The 25,172-nt window shown below is 42.0% G+C and overlaps 1 protein-coding gene across 2 annotated transcripts in view; it reads right to left on the reverse strand.

Moving 5' to 3' along the window:
* Positions 1-11,042: 11,042 nt before the first annotated feature.
* Positions 11,043-25,172, reverse strand: part of SYNPR (synaptoporin) — a 289,300-nt gene continuing 275,170 nt past the window's right edge. For both annotated transcript variants that reach the window (XM_061618735.1, XM_061618736.1), the window contains 2 exons: positions 14,686-14,877; positions 11,043-13,788 (listed from right to left, as the gene is read on the reverse strand). In XM_061618735.1, coding sequence (XP_061474719.1) covers positions 13,510-13,788; positions 14,686-14,877 — 471 coding nt within the window. In that variant the 3' untranslated portion in view covers positions 11,043-13,509. The remainder of the gene's footprint in view (positions 13,789-14,685; positions 14,878-25,172) is intronic.

Below are 25,172 nucleotides of genomic sequence, written 5' to 3' on the forward strand. Positions count from 1 at the left end.
TGTGCACTGTACTTTTCATTGGGGGTGGTTTGCATGTTCAGCGGTAAATGTGTAACCTATCCAAGTCTCCTTCATCCGGGAAGCAGTGCTGTGCAAAACAAAATATGGTTTGCAAAAAATAATTTCAAACATTGTTTGCATTAATAGTTATGAGATTAATAATAGACCCTTTTAAATTGCCAGTGTGTTTTGAGTTATGTGACCTTTCTGTAAAGGCAATGGAAAGAATCCAGACAGCTCTGTTATTTGGCTTTATTCCATCTCCCCTTTTTACTTTGGTGTTCCACAGCTGTTTTTCTGTGGACAACATTGCTACCAGAGTGCAGAGTTCTTTGTGCTGCTGGTGATGTGAACACCCGCTTTGTCCTACCAGCCCATCCTTTTAGGGCCTAAAGTATAGTCCACTGCATCCCACTGCTTCTCAAATGTCTAATATTTCCTGTGCATTGACGAGTTCCAATGATAATCTGGAGTGACTCTTTATGTAATATGATGACACAGAAAAAAGGTTGCAACAGATGGACCAGAGAATTAAACTGTTTCCCTCATTTAGTGGCAGTGAAATTATTGAAACCAAAGTGAATATAGGTATTTGCCACCTTCACTCTTTCTGGATTTTAATTATCTTTTTCAAAGATGATCCCATATTCCTTCCCTACCCCCTTCACTGTCTTTAGTGTGTCATCTTTCAAGCAATTTTTCTTTTACCCTTTTTGGAAATGTTTAAGATTTTTTAGATTTCTAGTGTCTTCTTTAGGGAAGGCTTATGAATAAAAGAGAACCTGTAATTGCAGTGTCACTGTCAAAATACATGCTTATTATGCCTTCAATAAACACACTTAAATTACACAGAAATGTATGAAGTGTAGGTAATAATCTAGTTTTTTCCGCTTTGGCTGAACCCTGTAACATGGCACGCAACACTTTCTGTCTGTGTCTGGGTTAATATGCCAAGCTGTTCAGAAGATTGAAGTCATTGGCCAGGATCCAAATGATTGCTTTGGAGGAGGGATGGAAGAATCTGTCTATTTCAGCTTCAATCCGGTTTTAGGCCCGGTTTTGGCACCGAAACAGCCTTGGTCGCCCTGTACGATGACCTTTGTCGGGAGAGGGACAGGGGGAGTGTGACTCTGTTGATTCTCCTTGATCTCTCAGCTGCTTTTGATACATCGACCATGGTATCCTTCTGGGAAGACTCACGGAGTTGGGAGTTGGGGGTACTGCTTGGCAGTGGCTCCGCTCCTACTTGGTGGGTCGCCACCAGAAGGTAGTGCTTGGGGAACATTGCTCGATACCCTGGACTCTCCATTGTGGAGTCCCGCAGGGATCGGTACTGTCCCCCATGCTTTTCAACATCTACATGAAGCCGCTGGGTGTGGTCATCAGGAGTTTTGGGCTGCGTTGTCATCAGTACGCTGATAACACGCAGCTCTATTTCTCCTTTTCATCCTCCTCAGGTGAGGCTGTTAACGTGCTAAACCGTTGCCTGACCGCGATAATGGACTGGATGGGAGCTAACAGACTGAAGCTCAATCCAGACAAGACTGAGACGCTGTTGGTGAGTGCCTTCTCTGCTCAGATGGTGGATGTTCATCCTGTTCTTGATGGGGTTACACTCCCCTTGAAGGAACAGGTTCGTAGCTTGGGAGTTCTTTTCGATCCTTCCCTGTCTCTTGAGGCCCAGGTGGCCTCGGTGGCACGGAATGCTTTTTACCATCTTCGATTGGTAGCCCAGCTACGTCCCTATCTGGACAGTGACGACCTCGCTTCAGTTGTTCATGCTCTGGTAACTTCTAGATTGGACTACTGCAATGTGCTCTACGTGGGGCTGCCCTTAAAGACTGTTCGGAAACTACAGCTAGTCCAGAATGCAGTGGCCAGATTGCTGACGCGGACCAGAAGGTCCGCTCATATAACACCTGTTCTGGCCCGTCTGCACTGGCTTCCTATTTGTTTCCGGGCTAGATTCAAAGTGCTGGTTTTGACCTATAAAGCCCTACACGGCATGGGACCGCAATACCTGGTGGAATGCCTCTCCCAATATGAACCTACCCGTACACTACGCTCAACATCTAAGGCCCTCCTCCGAGTACCATCCCATCGAGAGGCTCGGAGGGTGATGACTAGAACCAGGGCCTTTTCAGTAGTGGCCCCCGAACTGTGGAACAGTCTCCCTGATGAGGTGTGCCTGGCGCCGACGCTACTATCTTTTCGGTGCCAGGTGAAAACCTTTTTATACTCCCAGGCATTTTAAAGTGTATTTCAAACAGCATTTCCGTATTTTGGATGTTGTTTGGTTCGTTATTGTTTTTTTTTTATTTATTTATTGTATTTATTGTATTTATATATTGTGCTTGTTTTTATCTTTTTGTACACCGCCCAGAGAGCCTTCGGGCTTAGGGCGGTATATAAATTAAACTAAATAAATAAATAAAATAAATATTTCCTCTACATTTCCACAAATTTGTGATTATTATTATCTTTAAAAAAGGTTATTCTGAAAATTCATCAGCATTTTACTGTGAATTTCTCCTAAAATATAGATGTTTCTATGCAATAATACACATATTTTTGCAAAGCAATTTCGCCTAATGCACTTTGTGTTATTTTTGCCAATATTATACAGCCACAAGAGTAATAAGCCACAACTTATAGTCCTGACCTCAGAAATGGTTGCTTAACAACCCTCTAAATCTTCATGGCAATACACAAAACAGTTGGAGAGAACTGAGAGTTCAAAGTCTAAAAGGAGAGAGAGAGAGAAACCAGACCACTTTTGGACTTTTTTCTGTCAGAGTTCTCATAATTTGTTGAAATTCATTAAAAATCAGCCTTGTTCACAGAGTACCTGTGATCCTATTACTGACCTTGCCCCATACTCTGACCTTCATCTTCTGCAGTTTAAAAGTTTAAAAAATGCCTGGCTGATTTTTAATTAATTTAAGAAATTTTGCATTGAACTGAATGATAGTGTCGGGCATGCTCAGTAAGAACCAACTGTCAGTGTTCTAAAAGCCAGACTCACAGCTGCTTGGCTTGCCTAATCGGGGCCACACCCACACCTGAATTTGATTTCATGTGAGACAATCATGGCTCCCCCCAAAGAATCCTGGGAAGTGTAGTTTGTGAAGGGTGCTGAGAGAAGACCCTTATTCCCCTGACAGAGCTCCAGTGGCCAGAGTGGTTTAACAGTCAGCCACTCTGATCGAAGCTGTGTGAGGGGAACAGGGCATCTCCTAGCAACTCTCAGCACCCTTCACTAACTACACTTCCCAGGATTCTTTGGGAAAAGCCATGACTGACCAAAGTGAAATAAAGGTCTGGTGTGGATGTGGCCAGGGACAGCTTTGGTTTAAATTTGGGTGGGAGGCTACATGTGCCTGCTCTAGAACAAAAAGGTGGGGGAAACCCAGAAAAAGAATGATACTATTCCCAATGTTTTCCTTTTGGAAAGGAAAGGGGCTTCCCCTCTGTCCAGTGCGCACCCATCCAATCTCCTCCCCTCCCCCTACCTCCCTCCCCCTCACATTCCTGCCCTCCTTTTCCCCTCCCTGCCCCTCCCCCAGGTCAGTTTCACCTATCCTAAGTATGATTGCACAGGAGTAAATCCCACTGAACTCAAAAAGTATGCAAATGACCAAACCTGCCTCCCCTCCTCCTCCCTCCTATTCCCTCTCTCTTGCCCTTTCCGTCCCCCTTCCTTCACCCCTTAGTTCCCCTCCCCATCCCCTTCTAATCCCTCATTCTCCTTCCCTTTCCCTGGCTCTTCTCCCTGTCCCCATGGTCAGTTTTACCTATCCTAAGCATGATTGCACGGGAGTAAATCCCACTGAACCGAATAAGCATGCAAATGATCAAACCTCCCCTCCCCTCTTCCTATCTCCCATCTCCCTTTTGCCCTTTCCTTACCCTTCTTTCACCCCTCCCCCTCCCCAGCCAATCCCATCATTCACCCTTCCCTTCCAATCCCCTCCTTCCCCCTCCCCCTATTTCTACTCCCCTTTCCCCTTGCCTCACCCATGGTCAGTTTTACCTATCCTGGCCATGATCCCATGGGAGTAAATCCCACTGAACTCAATAAGCATGCAAATAATCAGACCTGCCTTTCTCTTCCTCCCCTCTCTTCTCCCTTCCTCCTCCCTTCTTTCTCCCCTCCCGTCCTCCTTTTTCCTCCTGCCCTGCCCGCCCCAGGCCTCCCTCCCCATGGTCAGTTTTACCTATCTTAACCATGATTGCACAGCAGGAAATCCCACTGAACTCAATAAACATGCAAATAATCAAACCTGCCCTCCCCATCCCCCTCCTGGCTGCTCCCTTCCTCCCCTCCCCATCCCCTGTGGTCACTTTCCCCTTACCTAAGCATGATAGCAGGGGAGTTAATCCCACTAAACTCATTAAGCACGCAAATGATCAATCCATTCTTAGCAAACTTGCACAGGATCCCATTTCTTACCTTCTGGATTAAAAAGTGGAGAAATTAGGCAGCTATGGTGAATGCACCAGGGGAGCAGGAGACCTGACCTCCTCTCTGAGATATTGGACTGCCCTACACATTTGTCAAAATTCAAACACAATTTGGTTTGGTCTTTCAAATCCACTGTGTAGCTTGGAATAATTTGGTAACATGTGCCTCTGAGCATATGGTGAGTGGTGGCAACACCTGCAATCAGCCCAAAGAACAGAAACAAGACCTGTGCTGTGCTGACCTTGTTTTAGCAGGAAGGAAGCAACAATATTAAAACAGTTGGTATAGTTCAGATAGTCACTTTAAATATGTTTGATTTACTTTGCAATTTTAGTGTAGTTTCCTATAGTAAATCATTCTCTTTTGCTTATGTTTCTGTGAATATGTGAAGTACAGCAACCCTTTACAACACTAAAAAAAGCTCCAAAAACAATTGTGGAATAATGGCACTGACTGTTCTGCAGAATAGTTTCCAATGGACATGAGGAGTGTCTCCGTTTGCACAAGATAAAACAGTGGGAGGTGAAATACATTCTAGCAAAATTCTAGGTGTGCTCTTTGTTTTTAATTGACCATGCCCACTTTCCTTAAGTGGAGTAGTTTACGCATAGCAGGCTGAAAACCTGCATCTTGGGCAGGCCAAGTTTGTTTTTTTCCAACAGGTAGAGTCATAGTTTAAGTAGCAACATATTGTAATCAGTCTGATTTTACATCAAACTGCAGTTTCAGATTCACCTGTTAATGCCCCCCCAATAGAAATAGAGCATAAGCTCCAGTTTGAAACACAAAATGCTGTCTTCACCATTATAAGCCACTGACCAATAAAAACACGTTGAAATTAATAAAAATAGATTTGACACAGATTTCTAGGATGAATAATGAGAGAAATATAATTTTCTAGGTTAGATTCTTTATAGAAACATTAGTAACACAGGAAAGAAGCAAAGTAAGAAGAACATCAAAAAACATACAAAAATGTAATTCTCCATCTTTGGAGATGGCAGGTGTTGCCACCATTCACTATATGCTCAGAGGCACACATTACCAAACTCTTCCAAGCTACACAGAAAGTGAATTCGACTGTGAAAGACCAACCCAAATTGTGTTTGCATTTTGACCAATTTGTAGGGCAGCCCAATATCTCAGAGAGGAGGTCAGGTCTCCTGCTCCCCTGGTGCATTCACTATAGCTGCCCAATTTCCCTGCTTTTTGAAGTTTGATAGAAATATCTGATGGCTATAGGTACATTCTTAAACGGCAAGGTTTTCTTGCCTATTAGTGAATATTCCTTTTTATATTAACAAATATATATTTGCTACTATATGCTCTTCACACCTGTATATGCAGTTTTATACTTATTCCTTGGCAGGAGAATTGCATTGCAAAATTTGGAGGATTGCTATGTTTTGGTTTGCATGTTGTTTTGGATATTGTGAATTTGACAGGTTCATCTTTAAATGCAATCTGAATTGAATTACTCCCCCATCTCGGCTTTGGACTGAGCAACAGCTCTCTCAATGCTGCGGCCATTAGGGATGGGCAAAAAGTTCTATTCAGTTTGCATTTGAAGGCAAATCAATCAAATTTGCTGTTTTAGGAACAATATGAGAACTGAAGCATAGCCATCCTTTGAAATTTGTACTTATCCGAATTTTGTGATGCAGTTCTCAAAATGTTTACAGAAATGCATTTATTAGCGGAAAGTGGGCATAAACATGAATATGGTAGTGAAAGTAATATACAAAAATGCATTATAGTAATATACAAAATGCATTATATTAGGAGAAATTGCTTGCAAAACTAGTCAAAATTGCATACAAAATTTATTAGGGGAAATTCGCACTAAAATGCTGAAGAATTTTCATGAAAATGCCAATTGCTGCAGAAATGTAGGGAACTAAATGTAAGATTGAGAAACTAAATTAGAAACTGAGAGAGACAAAACTGAGAGATCCTTCTATCCCGAATGGCAATCCACTCTTGAAGTTGAGGAGGCGTGCAAAAAGCTGTTTGCATTATGCCACCCTCTAGCTGCTAGGGCCCTATGCGCACACCAATGTCTGTGCATAGAGCTTCTCTATGCAAAAGTGCCCAAAGGCATGCGAGTGTCTTCTGTACACAAACGTTTTTAAAAAATAAAATAACTGACAGTGAGTTTAAAGCTGCAATCCTATACGCACTCAAGTAAGTGCCATCAAACTCATTGGCACTTCTCAGTAGACATGTAAAGGATCACACTGTAAAATTGTTTTGTATATGTATGCATGCACAGAAACACATTACTAAAAAGGGAACCAAAAAGGATATGCAAACTAATACAAAGGAAAATACTAGAGTGATTTGCCTAGTGAGAGTAACGTCTGATAAATATATTCATTTCACAAACTGTGTAAGCTAATACATACACTCCCAATTCATTCTAACTCCTTTTATCATATAATACATGCCTTTCCAAAGGGGTAGGAAAAATTGTTTGGAAGGTTAGTCTCAAGTAGCTCTTTGAACCTTTAACCATTGAATCCCCGCAGGGAAAATTTTTGTAGCTCAGTGGTAATCTGCTTTGCATGCAGACGATCCAGGTTCAATGCATGGCATCTCCAGGCAGAACTAGGAATGTCCCTGGAAAAGCTGGTGCCTATCACTGTACAAAATACTGAGCAAGATGGGCCTGTGGTCTGACTCCATATAAGACAGCTCCCTAGTTCAAAATGATTGTGGGCTAGGAAAGTGGGCCTTTGAACCATAAGCAAAAATATTAAAAGGAAACTTGCTCCACTGCATTTTCCATAAATGTGAGAAATATATCCCTAAATTTCTTTAAGCCAGAAGCTTTCTGTTTTAACTACAATTTCTGCTGTTTTTGCACTTGTGGCTTTATTGTTTGTTTATTTACTGCTGTAAACTGTCTTGAGGGTGTTTATGTCGAAAGGCCTTATAAATAAAAGTGAATAATAAAATTAAAATCTTGCTTGTACATGTAGTCCACAACATTCTCACTATTACAATTGTTTAATAAAGGGACTATTTTTTTGTACATACCAGTCAAAATCTGGGGCATGACACTTACCTCATAATAGAGGCCTGCATTATCTTCAGACTTCAATTTAGAGTAGGGGGTTGTTTGTCCATGACTACGGAATGCAAAATTCAATTGTGTGCGTGCGCACGCGCATTACACACACATTCACAGGTATATTATAAATGTTATTTTACCTCCTACAAAGTGAAGAGTATACTGTGTAAGTGTACTACTCTTTTCCATATAATCAGTCCATCTGCCAAATACCTTGTCTAAGTGATTTGTCAAAGCAGGATATTACAATGGTGTTTAGCCAGTAGGTCTGAACAGCAAGAGTCAGCAGTAGTTTGGTTGTGGTACAACTCTGCTTTGAATCCATTAAACTCTTTAGCTGACAACATGCTTTGTGCAGATCTGACAGTTAAATTGAGCGCTGTGGGTCACTAATGATTAAAATACTAATCACTTTTTTCTGAAGATAAAACAGGTAAAATGTCATTTCGAGGAGCTACTATAATTGGTCTTTGACTGTGGAGGAGGGGGGCATATAATTTATCGCTTCAATTCCAGGCATGCCTCAGAAAGAGATCACCATGCTGAATGTAAAAAAGCTATTTTCAAATTGCGTGATACCTCAGGAATGATGTCATTTCACATTGTATTTGTAGATGATCATCTGCATGTTCCTGTGCTCTCATCTTAAAATACATCCTGTATCTCTTCATATCAACTTGAATGGGGTAACTGGATTAGCTCCAGGGAAGCGTGGCTATGGGCTGGTTTAAACTGTCCTTCCACCTTCTGCATCTCCCCAGTTTAAATAAAAAGAAAAAAAAACTCTCAAAAGAATTGTGTGAAAGCTGATCTCCTATTTGCCATGGGGATCAACATCTATGGGGCAGGTTTCCCACCACTGGCTGTATCATTTTTTAGAGCAGGGATAGCTATCATGTGACCCTCAAGGTATTGCTGGGCCATCATCTATGCAAGGGATCATTAGAAAAGGTATTGAAAATAAAACTGCTGATATGATAACACAAATCTATGGTGCGACCTTATTTGGAATACTTTCTACAGTTCTGGGCACCTCACCTCAAAAAGGATGTTACAGAGCTGGAAAAGATTCAGAAAAAGGCAACCAAGATGATCAAGGGGGTGGAGTCACTCCCATAGGAGGAACGGTTGCAGCATTTGGGGCTTTTTAGTTTAGAGAAAAGGTGAGTCAGAGGTGACATGATAGTAATGTATAAATTATGTATGGCATGGAAAAAGTGGATAGAGAAAAATGTTCTTCCTCTTTCTTAGCACTAGAACTTGTGGACATTCAATAGAACTAAATGCTGGAAAATAAGGACAGACAAAAAAAAAGTGATTCTTAGTGCAGTACATAGCTAAGCTGTGGAACTCACTCCCAGAGGAGGCAGTGATGGCCACCAACCTGGATGGCTTTAAAAGAGGATTAGATAAATTCATGGAGCGTAAGGCTATCAGTGATGGCTCTGCTCTACCACCATAGTCAGAGGCAGCATGCTTCTGAAAACCAGTTGCCAGAAGCCGCAGGAGGGGAGAGTGCTCTTGCACTCGGGTCCTGCTTGTGGGCTTCCCATGGACATCTGGTTGGCTAGTGTGAGAACAAGATGCTGGACTAGATGGACCACTGGCCTGATCCAGCAGGCTCTTCTTATGTTCTTATGAAGTGTTGTTAGCAGGCAACAAATCTCTTGTATTCTTCATAACATGTAATGAATTGTAGCTCAGTGGTAGAGCAACTGCTTTGCATGCAGAAGGTTCCAGGTTCAATCCCCAATGGCATCTTCAGATAGGGCTGGGAGATACTCCCTGTCTGAAACCCTGGAGAGCCACTGCCAGTCATTGTAAACAGTACTGAGCTAGATTCTGACTCGGTATAAGGCAGCTTCCCATAATCCTAATGATGAGAATTCTGCATTACTACATGCCACTCAGAGGAAAGAGGTTTGTTACATTTTGTTTAAAAAAATGTGACATCTTCCAACTCCCCTAGAGAGCAAAGTTACTATAAACCCAAGAGTAAAATAGCCTATGATTCATTGTTGTCCTTTCCTTGTCCAATACATGATTATGTGCCTTCTTCAGGGCTGGTGTGGGCCCATATGGCAAATGAGGCGTTTGTGCTAAGTTTAGGGCTTTGCAGACAGGACTAAACAGCCAGCTGCTTGACAACTCCACCCCTTCCACCTGCTTCCTCCACGACTTCTTTCCAACTACTCTTTCTTCACCATTTTACCAAGCCATGGAGGAGGGACTGACTGCTATCTTCTCCTCATGAACTCTAACTCCCAGGTTTGCTTTTTGAACCTGCTGTGTACATTTTCAGGGGGGGGGGAGTTCAGTTTGTGAGGCCAGGCAGCCTGTGAACTTAGATCTCAGGATAATCATGAGCAAGAATTGATTGATACCTGTTGGTAAGCAAAAGATGTGCAGAACATTTTCAAAAGAGGTGTTTTCCAGTGCCCTGCTTGTGGGCTTCTGGAGGCATCTGCTTGGGCACTATGTGAAACTGGATACTGGACAAGATGTACCCCTTTGGGCTGACCCTTCAGGACTTGTAAAAATGTCTTTATGCCTTTGAATGAGAATTTCACACTTTTCCCCAGATGTCAAGGCCCAGAAAAAAAACTGGAAAATTAGCACTCCCATTTTTCTGTTCTTTCTTCTTGGAAAAAAAAGGGGGTCTCTATTCCCAGCATAATAGACAATGGCTTAAATCAAGGATTTTGAAAGAATGTTAATTATTGCCAAAACATTTGTATATTTTTTAATATACTTTTAGCCATTGGTACTAATTATTTTCCCCTCTACCAGCTGTAGGTTATTTTATATTGATTTTATGTTGTTCTGTGCTGGTTTTGGACATGTTTTTCTTTTCTTTTTTTGCTGAGGGGGTGTTTTTTTAATCTAGGTTGTGCAAATAGCCCATTGCCAACAAGAGGAATATCTTCAGGCCCTTGTAAACCATATTCCTGAAATGACACTGCCTTTCCAACCTGTCTGATGAACAGTTGCAAAAACTGAACCTTCCTCAACCAGATATCCTTTAAACCTTTTGGACTATCAGTCCCAGTTAGTATGGTCAATGGTCAGGATGATGTGAGTTGTAGTCCATGATATATGGAGGGCACCAGGTTGTGGAAGGCTACTCAAGAGCATGTTGTAAATTCCCATACCAGTTTAAGCTGGTCCAACAGAAAACATCATTTTACCAATATTTTTCAATCCAAACATAATAAATGTACAAGCCCGCTTGCCGTTTGAGGTTGAAACCCAAGTTAGACAATAATGTAGAGTGAGAATGGATGTGTTAAGAAGATGCAAGTGCTGGTTCATTGTGTGTGTGTATGTTGCAACAGCACCATGTGCCTTCAAACAAGCACTGTATGCAATAAACTTTATTTATTAGGGCAAATATATCACAATATTGAGTCATCCACGGAGGAACCATACATTGGTTACAACAATCATTTAAATGACTATGCTATTTTATGCTAAAAGATGCTTTGAATATTTACAGCCCATACAATGATATTTTAGACCGATACACTTTTATTTAGAAATGCAGATGTTCCGTTTTTTAAATGGTGTGTTCATCTGTAGACTACAAAGTGAGTTTTTTGGGGGAAAGCAGGGAGGTAAAATTTTATTTATTTATTTATTTATTTATTTATGAGATTTGTTAGATGCCCATCTAGCAGAGTTTAATCTGCCACTCTAGGCGACTTACAACCAAACACAAGTACATTCCACATAGACATAATCAAAATCCTAAAAATTAGAAATTAAAAATTAAAGCTTAAACATTTAAACCCCCCAAGATCTGCAATCTGCTAGCCTGAATTTGAATTTAAACCCCCCAAGAACTGCAATCTGCCAGCCTAATCCCCTTCCCATGCCTGTGTAAAGAGCCAGGTCTTCAAGGTCCGCCGAAAGCATAACAGGGAGGGGGCCTGACGGAGGTCAGTTGGCAACAAATTCCAAAGCGTAGGAGCCACATTAGAAAAGGCTCTAGACCTTGTCCTCACCAACCTCGCTTCTTTTACTGGAGGTATAAGAAGTGAGCCATTCAAGGATGATCTTGTAAGCTGGCGCCCCTGGAGCTAGTGAAGGCAACTCTTTAAATAGAGTGGGCCGGCCTCACAAAGAGCCTTATAAGTTAAAGCCAGGATCTTAAATTTGGCCCGCGCAACCACAGGTAGCCAGCCAATGACCTTTGTTTTGCTGCACAGTATCCAATGCATTCTAGATTAGTGGTTGTCAACCCTTTTTCCCTGCAGGGACGAGTCAATCAGTGAAATAGATTTTGGGGCTAGGGAGAGGTTCAGTTCTTCACTCCCTCCTGTTCCCTGCAGTACATACGCACAAAAAAACCATGCACCACTAACACTGGAGAAAGTGTTGGCCTGGCTAGGTAGGAAATGCTCTCCTCAGTTTGCCAGACAGCATCTTGCAGGAAGCAGTTCAGTACTCAGCTCAGATAAAAATGAGAGCAGAGCTCAATCTTTCCCTGCAGTGTGAGAGAAGTTCTCAAATTCAGTTCCATTTAGCAGTGAAGTTGAACTTTTTTTTTTGCTGCTAAGTATGTGGAGTTCTATCTATTGCGGGAGGAAAGAGAATAAAATTCTCCATCTAGCAGCAGAAGTCGGATTCTGATGCCTTCTGTGGAGCTAAAGACACCTGCAGAACAATGGAAAATATTATGCACCATCTGAGATCAGCAAGATCTCTAAATTAGCTCTGCCCCCCACCCCCTGTAAGGAATTGGCTCAATGTTCTTGGTTGCTGAGTTCTTATGTTTGACACTCTCCTACTTACGGATAGCACCAAATCCAGTATTCATCATAATGACTGGACTGAACAGACGTTGTACAAGTTTGAGACACCACAGAAAGAAAAACATTCTTAATCATCAATGGCCATGTAGGAAAAGCTATTCTTTTGTAGTGTTTTGCAACAGCTCTAAGTGTATGCATGTTGTGTTGCACAATCAATGGGGTATTTCCCATGACACATAGTTTCACTTCCTGATATCTGCACCTATGTTATCCTAATTAAATAAATACCTTTTGTAAACATGTAAACACAGTTACTTGGTCCTTTTATTACACAGTTCACATTCAAAGAGTCACAGAACATCAATAGCAATAAGGATTTATAGAAGGACTACTGAGCTTGATTAAACAAAAAACTGGTCAGTTTACAGCGTATATTTCTGAATGCCTTTTCAAGGAAAGCTGTTTTAGTTATATGCAGCATTCAGGATTTAGGTAAGCCATTGATCCAGCTCTGCAAAATATACAAAATAGGCATACATATATTATCTAAAACATTATATTAAACAAAGCAACCAGTTAAAAAGTAGTAGTGGTGGAATTGAAAAATCCCATATACACAGCCCATAACATTCTGTTGGTGGGGAAATTATGCAGCTTCATGCACTAAGACACAGTGCAAATTTGCTAATCAGGAAGAATGCCAAATAAAATTCTTCAGTATATGAAAAAATCAAATATGACAAACTAATAGTCAAAGACAAGCAATGTTGAAAACTTAGGAGCTACAATGCATGCATTGTGATATATTCAGAAATCATGTGAAAGCACACATTTTGCTGTTCACCAAAATGCAGAAGAAAATCTAATGCTGATATAATTGTGTTATGCATACTGTATACTACATACTCAAGGCTACAAAATGCTGCTACCGTGCAAATACAAAACTACTGTAAAGTTATCTATACAGTACATACAACAATATTTACTCCAATTCACCACCTCTGATGAATATATCATCCATCATCTATTCACAAGGAGAAGATGCATCATATATAAACAAAATAAGAGCCACAACCCATCTTCGTTGGTTGATAGACCTTTGATTTAGATGAAACTCTGTCACATTTATCTATTTTTTTTAGAAATCTGCTGCCTGCCACTGTTTCAGCTTTCCATATATAATGCTCCATGTAAGAGCTCTCAGAACTCAGCCAGTGCTAAATTTGATTAGCAAAAGAAGTTGGGCCACTCTGTTGTTGCTGGCCGAATTCATCCACTTGGCCATAGCTGGTTTGCTGGCCAAAACTGCCTCCCTGTTGGTTATACCCACCACTTGGCCCATAGCTGTCTTGATTGTAGCCACCTTGGTTATAGCTGCTAGACTGTTTCTCCATGATGTCTGGAGGGTGCCTCGTGCCTGAAGAATGCCATCCAGTCTCCTTGAAAACAAACCAAATATTTCCTGCCCAGAGAATAAAGTTCAAGAATCCAAAGACCTAAACAAGAAGTAAATCAAGACATTACTTTTAAAAAATGTATGGTTTCACCATCTCTTCTCAATTCTCTTGCTGAAGCCCTGTAACTTTTCATACTGCAAATGTTCTGTTTTATTTTTGTCCTGTTTTTGTTGTGCCCTTCTGGTCAGCAATAATGCGGTAGCAGAACAAACTAAAGCAGAATAAATCCACCACTAATGCACTATTATTGTGTCAAGAACAGGCTGCAGAATGCATCTACAATGCCAGAATGCCGCCACTGAATGTTGACCTGTTGGTGCTGAGCCATGAGAGAGCCTTTTCAATGGTGGCTCCCCGTTTGTGGAATGCCCTCCTCAGTGAGGTGTGTATGTCTCCATCACTATTGACTTTTAGAAGGAATCTGAAAACATTCCTGTTTACCCAGGCATTTGATAGCTGAAGGGGACTGTTCCTGGCAACCTGAAGATCAATGCAAGAAAGTTTTTAACTGTGTTTTCATAGGGTCGCCATAAGTCACAATAGGCTTGAAGGCGCATAACAACACAAAACTGTGCTTTAGAATGTTTTAACTGTGTTTTAGAATGTTTTTAATTGTAATTGTGCGTTGGAATGTTTAACTGTTTTTAGTATGTTTTTCTCCTTGTTGTTAAATTGTTTTGTTTATGTTTGCCACCCTGGGCTCCTTTGGACGGAAGGGTGGGATATAAATTCAGTTAATACTACTACTACTACTACTACTACTACTACTACTACTAAGAAGAACCTATGAATTAGGTGAAGTTGTGATGATTGGCATGTTGAACCCCAATCGTTTGGCAGGGAAAGAAAACCTTGTCTGATCTCATAGACAGGAACCACCCATTTTCTTCCAGTGTTGCTTTTTTTTCTGTCAATAAAATAAAACCAAACACTTACCACTGAAGTATTCAGACTTGACATAACAGGGCTGTGCACAGGCATGCACTTGTTGGACTGTTGCTTGCAAGCCGATATCAATAAGAGCACTTCATCTGGGTCTGTAGCAACCTTCACATCCGATAGCCCTTTAGCCCAAGCAGAGGAGCCCACAAGCCACATAAATGAAAACACCACTGTCACAATGAAGTCCTACCAAAAACAAAAGAAAACAGATCAAACACTGTAGGCTTATGAGAATGACAGAATGAAGTCTGTCAAAGAGGATCAGACGGACACATGATATACTTATACTTGTTTGAAAAGTTTACATGCCAGGCACGGCTATGTAAGTGCTACGTGCATAGTGACTGTGCAACCACAGAAGCAGCTGCTTTGGGATGCCATGTTTGGGGAGGACAGAACACTGACCTGGATATCCTTCCAACCTAACAAACCTGAAAGAAAGCTTGGTCACCTCCTTAGCTGTAAGCCAGGAGGAGGCTGTAGAGAACACAAGAGCTATGCCTATTCTAGTGTATGTGAGCATGTACCAGGCCACAGCAAGGTGCCATATACCGTCAGGCCATTAGCCTAATCTAGCTAAATATTATCTATACTGACTGGCAACGGTTGTTCAGGGTTGCAGACAGGTCTTCCCCAGCCTTACCTGGAGATGCCTGGGATGCATCATACATTTAAAGCATATTCTCCCCCCAAAGAATCCTGGGAACTGTAGTTTGTCAAGGGTACTGGAATTATAGCTCTGTGAGGGGCAAATTATAGTCCCCAGGATTCTTTTTCAGGGGCTACAGGAAGCTTTAGCAGCATACTAATAACAGACAACATAATCTCAGCCTATCAAATGCCTGGGGGGAAAAGGTAAGCCATTACCTGCCACCAAAAATATGTCAATAAAGTTGCCAGGAGCACCTCAATGGGGAGTGTATTCCACAGATGGGGAGCCACAACTGAAAAAGCCCTCTCCCTTGTCACCACAGGTGTATATGCATCCTGAGCCTTGAACTTTCTGCTTGCAAAGGATGTACTCTACCAATGAACTATAGCCCCTTCTCGTGCTGCTAGTGTTTGTTGAATTGCACAGCATGCCAGGGCAAAGGAACCATTTTCGATTACAGCAGACTTGCTTACAAGATGGCCTTCAATTTAGGACCATATTAGATGAGATGTCCTAGATCAATGCATGGCTATCCCATCTCTTTATATCTTTCCCAATCATTTTCATAATTAAAACTCTCCCATCCCAAAGCAGTTGGCCTTTGCCCCATTAGGGACAACTTATAGGCATAGTACCATACTGGCAGGCACAAGATCACCAGGAGATTAAACAAGTGGGGATTTACAACATAACATTCTGGGAAATTCCCAACCCAGGGCTCCTGCTAGTGCTCTTGACTCCAACCAGCCTTGAACAGGAGACTTATAGTGCTGTTTGGAGCACATGAGTAATAGGTTTTAGAAAGTGAAAGTGGAAAGTGGAAGTAGTTAATGTGCTAGTTGCTTAACACAGGGAAACCTCTAGGTGACTTACAATGAGCTTTAAAAAACATATGGTTGTATCCAGTTAAGCCATACTCAGAGCAGACCAGTGACAGGTGGTGGCTCCACGGCAGTGGGGCAGTGGAATCCACTCCAGGTTTGAGTCCAAACTTTCAAGGAGCTGTCCAAGGTGCTGATGCTAAAACCCAGAGTGGATTCCACTGCCCCACTGACATGGAACCACCAGCCACCACTGGAGCAGACACACTGAAATCAGTGGACTGGACTAACTTAAGTCTATTGATTTCAATAGACCTAGCTTGATGCAACCTATATATAATTGTTAAAAAGTGTTAAAAATGGCCATCAAAATGTAATAAAGGAACACAACAGAAAACACTCAACTCCAGAGAAAGCAAAGAAACAACTTATCAGCAACTCAGAATAGCACTAGTATAAAGCCATGGCACAGCTGGATCTGAGTCCATTAAATGCCTGGGAAGGCACTTTTTGTCTTTCCTAACATTCTCCATTGTCCTTGGGTTTGGGGCTAGCTAGTGATATGTTGAAATTCCAGGGATGCAACCTGTTCAAGCTTGATTTGTTGATTTTTGACATGGTAAAGTCACTCTTTGGAGATAAGGGCAGCCACTTATATTATACCCCAAAAGAGGAAAGACATCACCCCCTCCCAAAGAGCCCCAAAATATTTGCACACGAAGTGCATATGCTAATTTATTTGTATAGATACAAATTTAGAAATTATTTATTTATTTATTTATTTATATCCTGCCCTTCATCTCATCAGGAGCCCAGAAATACAGTACATCTCATCATAGTGAGGAAGAGTGTGACCAGGTGACTTGGGTGCCTGCTCAGTCTGTTGTCCAGGTCCTCCTAGGTTCCTGCTTTCCCTTCATTGGGTTCTTTATCCTCACATCGTACCTGACTGGGCAGCCCTTCAAACAGGGCTGTCCTCTGTAAAGTAGGAGACATAACCATCCTGATGGGGATTTCTCCCCAATGTCATTTTGTGTGGCAAACCTTTCTCAGAACATAAGAAGAGCCCTGCTGGATCCGAGCAAAGGCCCATCTAGTCCAAAATCTTATTCTTATAGTGGGTTGCTGTTCACCATACTCTGAAGATCCAAAAGAAAACAAACACTGTCCAGGGTGTAGAGGAAAATATCAATCCTCTGTGTGCATTCAAAAGAAAGGGAAACATAAAAATTGCAGTCATGAAAGTACCAAGGAAGTGCTGCCCTAATAGCACTTTGATAAATTGTGACATCACTTCACTTCACTTGTTTTAAAGCTAAAGCTAATTGCAAACATCTAAACATTAAAGTTCTTCATGGCAGGGTGTAAATGCTAGCCCAGAGGATTCTCACCAAGACCTCCAATCAAAGGAAATTATTGCAGACATAAAGCTCTATTAGTAACAGAATAAAGTAAGAAAGGAGGACATGGACGTGTGGCTAAATGTAAACTTGCCAGGAAACAAATACTAGCAGGAGTTCAGTGCTATAAGGTAAAAATCACATGGTTAGGATGATCAGTTTTTATGTTTTAGAGGGCACATTATTCTCCAAACAGTGATCTGTGAACTTTAAGTGAACTTTGCTGTACAAACTGATCACCTTGCTAAGTTTATGGGCTCTATAATAAGTTGGTACCATATGGCAGGAAGCTGTTTATAGTATGGAGCACATATGTGCAGGCATACCCAGTCCTATACGTACACAATCCCAAGAAAGATGTGATTTAAAGCACTGAATATCTCAATTTCTTACCACTTTTGGAGCACTTTTATTTTTCTTTCAAGGAAAGTATGGACAAACATCACATCACACTTTAAAATTGGGTAGGTCCTCCACTGAGGGCTTATAATATGGCTGTAGGATTGGGCATTGGGAGCTGGTGCCCATTGGTGGCTGGTGCCCAGGGGTAAGGCAGGGAGACCAACTGTCAGTGAAGTCAGAGCCACTGATGGGCAGAGCCAACTCATTCTAGCATTGTTCCCTTCCTCCTCCCTGCTGAGCTCTACAAGAGCAATACTGAGACTAAGGAGGAGGAAGAGGACTGGCAGTGCCACCTCCTGGACTGGGTGTAAGTTAGAAGGTGGGGACTGGCTGAGGACAGACGGAGGTTGGTGTGACAGTGCCCTATTCATCCAAATAGGGCAGCCTCCACTGGGTTAGGACCAGAGCTTGGAAAAGTTACTTTTTTGAACTACAACTCCCATCAGCCCAATCCAGTGGCCATGCTGGCTGGAGCTGGTAGGAGTTGTAGTTTTAAAAAAATAACTTTTCCAAGCTCTGGTTAGGACATATGGCCTATGAGCCACCAGTTGGCTGTTTCTTTTTCATTCACATTTTAAATATAACAGTATAATAAAATAAGAGGTGTTCCAAAACATTTAGTCCATAATAAATTCAGTCTTCCCCTTTCCCAGCTCATCCAGCCCTTTCTCATAGAACTGCAGACCCCCTTCAAATGTCTTTCCATCCTCCCAGGGGTTCAACCTCAGGATGTTCAAATCACATATGACGCACGTAACTAGTTTAAAAAAAAGGCAAAAAGAGTGATGTGAAGGAACAGAGAGAGAGAGAGAGAGAGAGAGAGAGAGGTTCCACACCCTCTTAATCCTCAAGGTACCCCTTTTTTTCTTTATTATTTAAATTTTATAATCCACCCTCCTCCAAGTGAGCCCAGAGCAACTCATAATAACAACATTACATAAAACAATTACAAAAAATACTGTATTACAGACAGCAGTTTAAACCCAGCAATACATATATATATAAAAATCATAGGCCCAAACCCTGTCCAAATAAAATTCTTTACATGTTAGGTTTATTTACAATGCAAATAGGAGCAGCAGCAACAGGCCAGTCACCAATTCCCTCTCTAAATAAACAAGGCTCAGCGCCCTTTCTAAATGAGCTCCATAAAGTGTTGCAGCCACCCACCCACCCACCAGCTCATCACAAATTAGACTAAACAACCTATGTGTATTGTTTCACATATTTGTATTTTCTTTTGCTCCTCGCTGGATTGTCACCTTGCAGTGGTGAGTGGGCTTGCGTGTTCCAATGAACCCTGTGAGTGATGCCATCGGGAGTTATGTACTCCCAGCAGGGTCACCCATGGCGGTAAGGTCAAGGAAGAGGAACCAGACAAAGAATGATCCAAGAAAGTCCTCAACGGCAGAACAGGTGGAGGATAACAATGTGTATGTTACAATGTCTGTGAAGGCGGATGAAGGCTGCAGCAGATAAAGGACTTCCAATCGTTGTGGTATCCCATGCCATCGGATCAAAGCCTTTTTCTGTCAAGATTGTGTGTTGGTCGTCGTGACTTTGTCCAAACGATTCAGCTTCAGTTTTAAACTGCTCAAAGCTCCTCTCATACGTATACAGGCAAAATGAATATTTATTTTATTTATTACTACATTGATATCCCACCTTTCCTCCAAGGACCCCAAGGTGGCATACAAACAGGGTTCCCCCTCTCCCAATTTTATCCTCACAACAATTCTGTGAGGTGAGTTAGGCTGAGAGGCAGAGACTGGCCCAAGGTCACCCAGTGAGCTTCATGGCCAAGTGGGCCAAGTGAAAAGTGGCCCAAGCGAAACCTGGTAATCCTGATGTAGTGGTGTAACAACTACACCACCCTGGCACACTAGATACTTTTTAAATGAGGGATGTGAAGGAGGGATGGGGGAGTTTTCATGTAAAAGTGAACCTAGATAATCCACACATCCCAAAACAATGCAGAAACTGAAACACAGCCATCAGTGGAAATGTGCCTTTCTACAAATTTTGCAGTGCACTTCTCCAGCCAAGAAATGCATATACTGGGGTAAGGTGTGCATGGAAATCATTGCATGAGTGGAAATATCATGCAAAAATGCACTATATTGGGAGAGATTGCTTTGCAAAAATGCATATATTAGGCAATATTGAACACAAAAATGTGTATATTAGGAGAAATTCACACCAAAATGCTGATGAAAAAAAAAATCACAAACTGACATGGAATTCCCCAAATGAGAAACTGAGAGAAATCAAAATTGTCAGATTCACCCATCTCTAATGGAAAGTCACTTTCCCTCCTCGGCTTTAAATTATTTTGCTTTGCATTTCATCCAGACATTTCAGAAGAAACGTTTACATGGGGCTGCAGTCAAAAGTGCCAGCCCCATTTCAAGTACTGTTCCTTTCTTCATACTTTTTAAGTGCCCTCACCAATGTCACGTGGTTACATTGTGCATTTTCCACAGCCCCCCTCCACCTCACTGGCTCCCGCGTCTGGGGAACTGGATGCCACCATTTGATTGCATGATGCGTAAGTTGGGGAAGGGCCATCGCTCCATGGTAGAGCATTTGGTTTGCATGTAAAAGGCCCTAGGTCCAGTCCTCAACATCTCCAGGTAGGACTGGGAGAGATTCCACTCTGAAACTCTGGAGAGCCATGGCCAGTCAGTGCAGACAGCGCTGAGCAAGATGGACCAGGCGTCTGACTCAGTATAAGGCAGCTTCTTAGGTTCTTACATTGCTAAGTGTGTGTGAACATTCTGGGGGAGTGGAGGGACAAGGCAAGAGAGGAATGCCATTTTCAGCAGCAGCAGCCCTGTGTGGTGCATAACGTGTCGCTTCACCATCTGCATGAAAAGCCAGTGTGGAATAGTAGGTACAGTGTCAGACTAGGAGTGTGGAGAACTGGGCTCATGTCCCCACTAGATTGCAAGGTAACCTTTTGGGGTTGTTGTGAGGATAAGATGGTATACTGTCCTGACTTCCTCAGAGGAAGCGTGGGAGGGAAAGAAATGCAAATAAATAAAAAGGCTTCTATTTATACAGACTTCTGATTATCCATTTTGACTCTCCCCTGGAATTGTACAGATACATAGCACTGATTTATACAGAGTGGGAAAGCTTGTCTAATTATTTCCAGAAATTGTAGGCAATGAAAATGTCACCATTACAACTTTTGTGCAGTTTATACAATTATTTTCTGCTTGTGGCTGGTTCAGGCTTTATGGGCTAGAAATACATTATTAAAAAGAGATGAGCAGTCAGGGGACTGAGATTTCATCACAACCTCTGTTAATCAGGATTATCTTTGCTGAAAAGAATGGCATCACAATAGTGTCAGAGAGCTCAGAGGTAAGAGATATAAGTGAATGCTGCTACAGTCTGTTGTGCGCTGATGAGAAAATAAATGTGTTCCTGGAGAGGAGTCCCAAGACCCTGTAGGCAGCACCAGGGATCAGCGTGGACCGGGAACTCCATGAAGCCCCAAGAGAAAGGGCCATGAGAGCAACTGCATGGTCTGGGGGTGGGGATTGTGCTTATGGACTGTATACTGATTTACTGTAGGAATTCTTCCTGATGCTTTCAGTATTGCCTTTTGGATTTTGATTTGTGCTTTTTGCATGCTTGTGGGGATATGAGCTGTTTAATGATTCTTTAGGAATTATGCTGACAGGTTTTTGCATTGCTATACTATGCCTGTTAGATTTTGCGTGTGTGCAACTGTTTGGGGGAGCAAGGGAAAAATGTGTGTGTGTTTGAGGGCTGCTGTGCTATAGTGACACAGGGTAGGACAAAGGAGCTCCAGTACTGAGACTGTAATCTGACTTAAACATTTTGGGAACTCACTGCCTTGGGCACTGCCAAGTATGAGGACGGGGTAAGCGGTTTGGATGTAGAACTGTGACTGGGAGCTCCAAGAAAGAAGAGGAAGTCTAAAGAGAGAACAGTTAATTGAAACTTGCTGTAAAGGAATGGACTGTGTTTGTACTTGTGTGGAAATGTGACAGTACTATGACTATGCTTATGTATATTTCAATGTCTTACTAACCTGAATCTGTTATTTCTTTACAGGAAAAGCTGTTATTCTGTTGTTTGTTTGCAAGTCTGGGACAGACCTTTGTCAGAGAAGGGGGTAGTGTTATGGGTTTGGGGTTGAGATGGATGATTTCTGAGAGTCCCCTTCCACCCTCTGATTTGGAACACTGCATCTGGGGCTGAGAAACCTGCTCCACAGGTAAGATGAGTCCCCTTTGTTAGTCTAATAGAGTGGCCAGGGGAGTTAAAGGGTCTATCAAGGGCCCATTAACTGGGGAATGGACCAGGAGATCCTACTGTTATTGAAACTCTTCAGGAGAGCCCGCCCCCTTCTGGGACCTAACAGATGCTCATTTTTTAAGTTGGTCTGAGGAAAGGCTGGGAGCTGGAGACAGGAAGAGAGGCTGGCCCCCTGCACCATGGCTTTAGGATGCCTCCTTTAAGCTTGATGGAAAAGCAAGATCTGTTAGACTGCTGAGGCTTTGAACCCCTCCGTCTAAAGCTCAGGTTGGAATGTGTGTAAATAAATTAACCATATTTCATAAAGACACCATAGTCTCTGCTGACCTTCTTTCCAAGGAAACCAAACCCTGGGGAAGTGAAGGGACCCCTGGACATCTCTCACCTCTCGGAGATTGGGGTGGAAAGCAGCAATATGCTTGTACCTACATACAGTATATTGATTGATTGATTTATATCTCGCCCTTCCTCCCAGCAGGAGGAATTAATTAAAATTAATTAATATTAATTAAAATTAATTAATTAATTGAAATAGTAATTTCAGCAAAGCTTTTGACAAATTGCCCCATGATATTCTGATTAGTAAGATAGCTAAATGTGGGCTGGATGGAACAACTATCAGGTGGATCCACATTTGGCTACAGAATTGTACCCAAAGAGTGCTTATCAATGGTTTCTTCCCAAACTTGGGGGAGGGAATGAGCAGGGTACGGCAGGGCTTCGTCCTGGGCCCAGTGCTTGTCAACATTTTTATTAATGACTTGGATGAGGAGGTGCAGGGAATGCTTATCAAATTTGCAGCTGATACAAAATTGAGAGGGAAACAAAATTCAAAGGGATCTTGATAGACTGGAGCATTGGGCTGAAAACAATAGAATGAAATTTAACAGGAATGTGCAAAGTTCTGCACTTAGGAAAAAGAAACCAAATGCACAGTTATAAGATGGGGGTTACTTGGCTCAGCAATACTGCATGCGAGAAGGATCTTGGGATTGTTGTTAATCACAAGCTGAATATGAGTCCCCCTCTATTCGGCACTGGTTAGGCCTCAACTTGAGTACTGCTTCCAGTTCTGGACTGTACACTCCAAGGATTCAGACAAACTGGAACAGGTTCAGAGGAGGGCAACAAGGATTATCAGGGGACTGGAAACAAAGCCCTTTGAGGAGAGACTGAAAGAACTGGGCATGTTTAGCCTGGAGAAGAGAAGACTGAGGGGAGATATGATAGCACTCTTCAAGTACTTGAAAGGTTGCCACACAGAGGAGGGCCAGGATTTCTTCTCTGTCATCCCAGAGTGCAGGACATAGAATAATGGGCTCAAGTTGCAGAAGCCAGATTTCGACTGAACATCAGGAAAGACGTCCTAACTGTTAGAGCTATATGACAATAGAACCAATTACTTAGGGAGGTGGTGGGCTCTCCAACACTGGAGGCATTCAAGAGGCAGCTGGACAGCCATCTGTCAGGTATGCTTTAATTTGGGTTCCTGCATTGAGCAGGGGGTTGGACTCAATGGCCTTAAAAGACCCTTCCAACTCTATATGTTTCTAATTGCTGCATACAATCTATATCCATACACATTTGTGTCATTCATATAGGTGCATCCTGGGATTAGTTTTAGGACTTAAATATGTGCATACGTTGAGCCAGGCTGTGGCCAAATAAATTCTCTTGTGGCTGTCTAAATGCAAAATGGACAGTCCATAGTTTTCACACTATCTGTGTCACCATCACTGTTGAAGATTGTCAGAGTTGCTGAATGTATCTGAGTTGAAAATAACATATCCATTCTGAGGTTATACACTACAATATGCAGAACTGCTATGATCAATATATTGTTATGAGTTTTGTTTCAAATTTAAATGACTAGGACCAGCACTGTGGGCTGTCTGAAGGTAAGTCTGAAGGTAATACCTGGCCAGTCTTGGACCTGACACAGGAGTGTCAATAGAGCAGGATTTGCAGGAGATGTGTTTCCATGGGAACTATTTGTCAAGACAATCATCCTTAAGTCTTCTAAAAGGGGCAAATGAAGACATCTCCTCTCTACTAAGGATGATGTAATCTAGGTGTGTCGGAAGGAAACAGAGGGATGCACTGCAGCTTTTGAGTGGGATACAGAGGAAGTGGTGGAGAGCTGGGTTTGGGCTCTGTAAGCATTTGGAGAGGCTGCCCCCCTCTCTCTCTGGAGATCTGATATAGGGCAGTGGGATTTGGTGGGCTGATGGAGTGTTTAAGCTGCATTTCCAGCTATGCTCAACCCTGTATATTTGTAAATAAATTAAAACATTACAAAATGCCGTAAGCCTCTAGTTACCTCCTTCCAAAAGAAACCAAAACTTGTGGGTAAGCTTTACACTCCTGGGACTTCTCACTGCTTGGAGAAGTGAGGTGAGCCTAAGCATACAAACAGGTCTTCCTCCAGATGCTAGTAAGTGGCCTATTCTTGTATTGTAAATGAGCACATTGGACAGCTCCTTGAAAGTTTGGACTAAAACCCGGAGCAGATTCCACTGCTCCACTTACAACCACGAGCCGCCACTGATGTTTAGTCTAGTGATGAGAAATTTCCCTTTTCTGTAATTTGAACCCATTGGTTTGGGTCCTAACTTTGCGAGCAACAGAAAACAAATTTGCTCCATTATCTATGTAACAATCTTTCACATATTTCCATAATTCAGCTGCAAATGCCCCAGTGATCTCAGTGGATCTCAGTTCTCCTGGCAAATTGAGACATCTTCAGGTTTAAAGGAGGCACAAAACCCTTATTAACCTGAAATATTTATTCAGTGCCAACAGCATGCTAGCTGCTATACATACATGCTGGATTATTTAAGGGAAATGAAGATTTTTTTTTCATTAGAAAAAGTATCAAGTCCTGTTCATATAATCTTTTTAACTGCACATAGC

This window comes from Rhineura floridana, chromosome 3 (assembly GCF_030035675.1).
Source record: "Rhineura floridana isolate rRhiFlo1 chromosome 3, rRhiFlo1.hap2, whole genome shotgun sequence".
NCBI classification, from domain to species: Eukaryota; Metazoa; Chordata; class Lepidosauria; order Squamata; family Rhineuridae; genus Rhineura; species Rhineura floridana.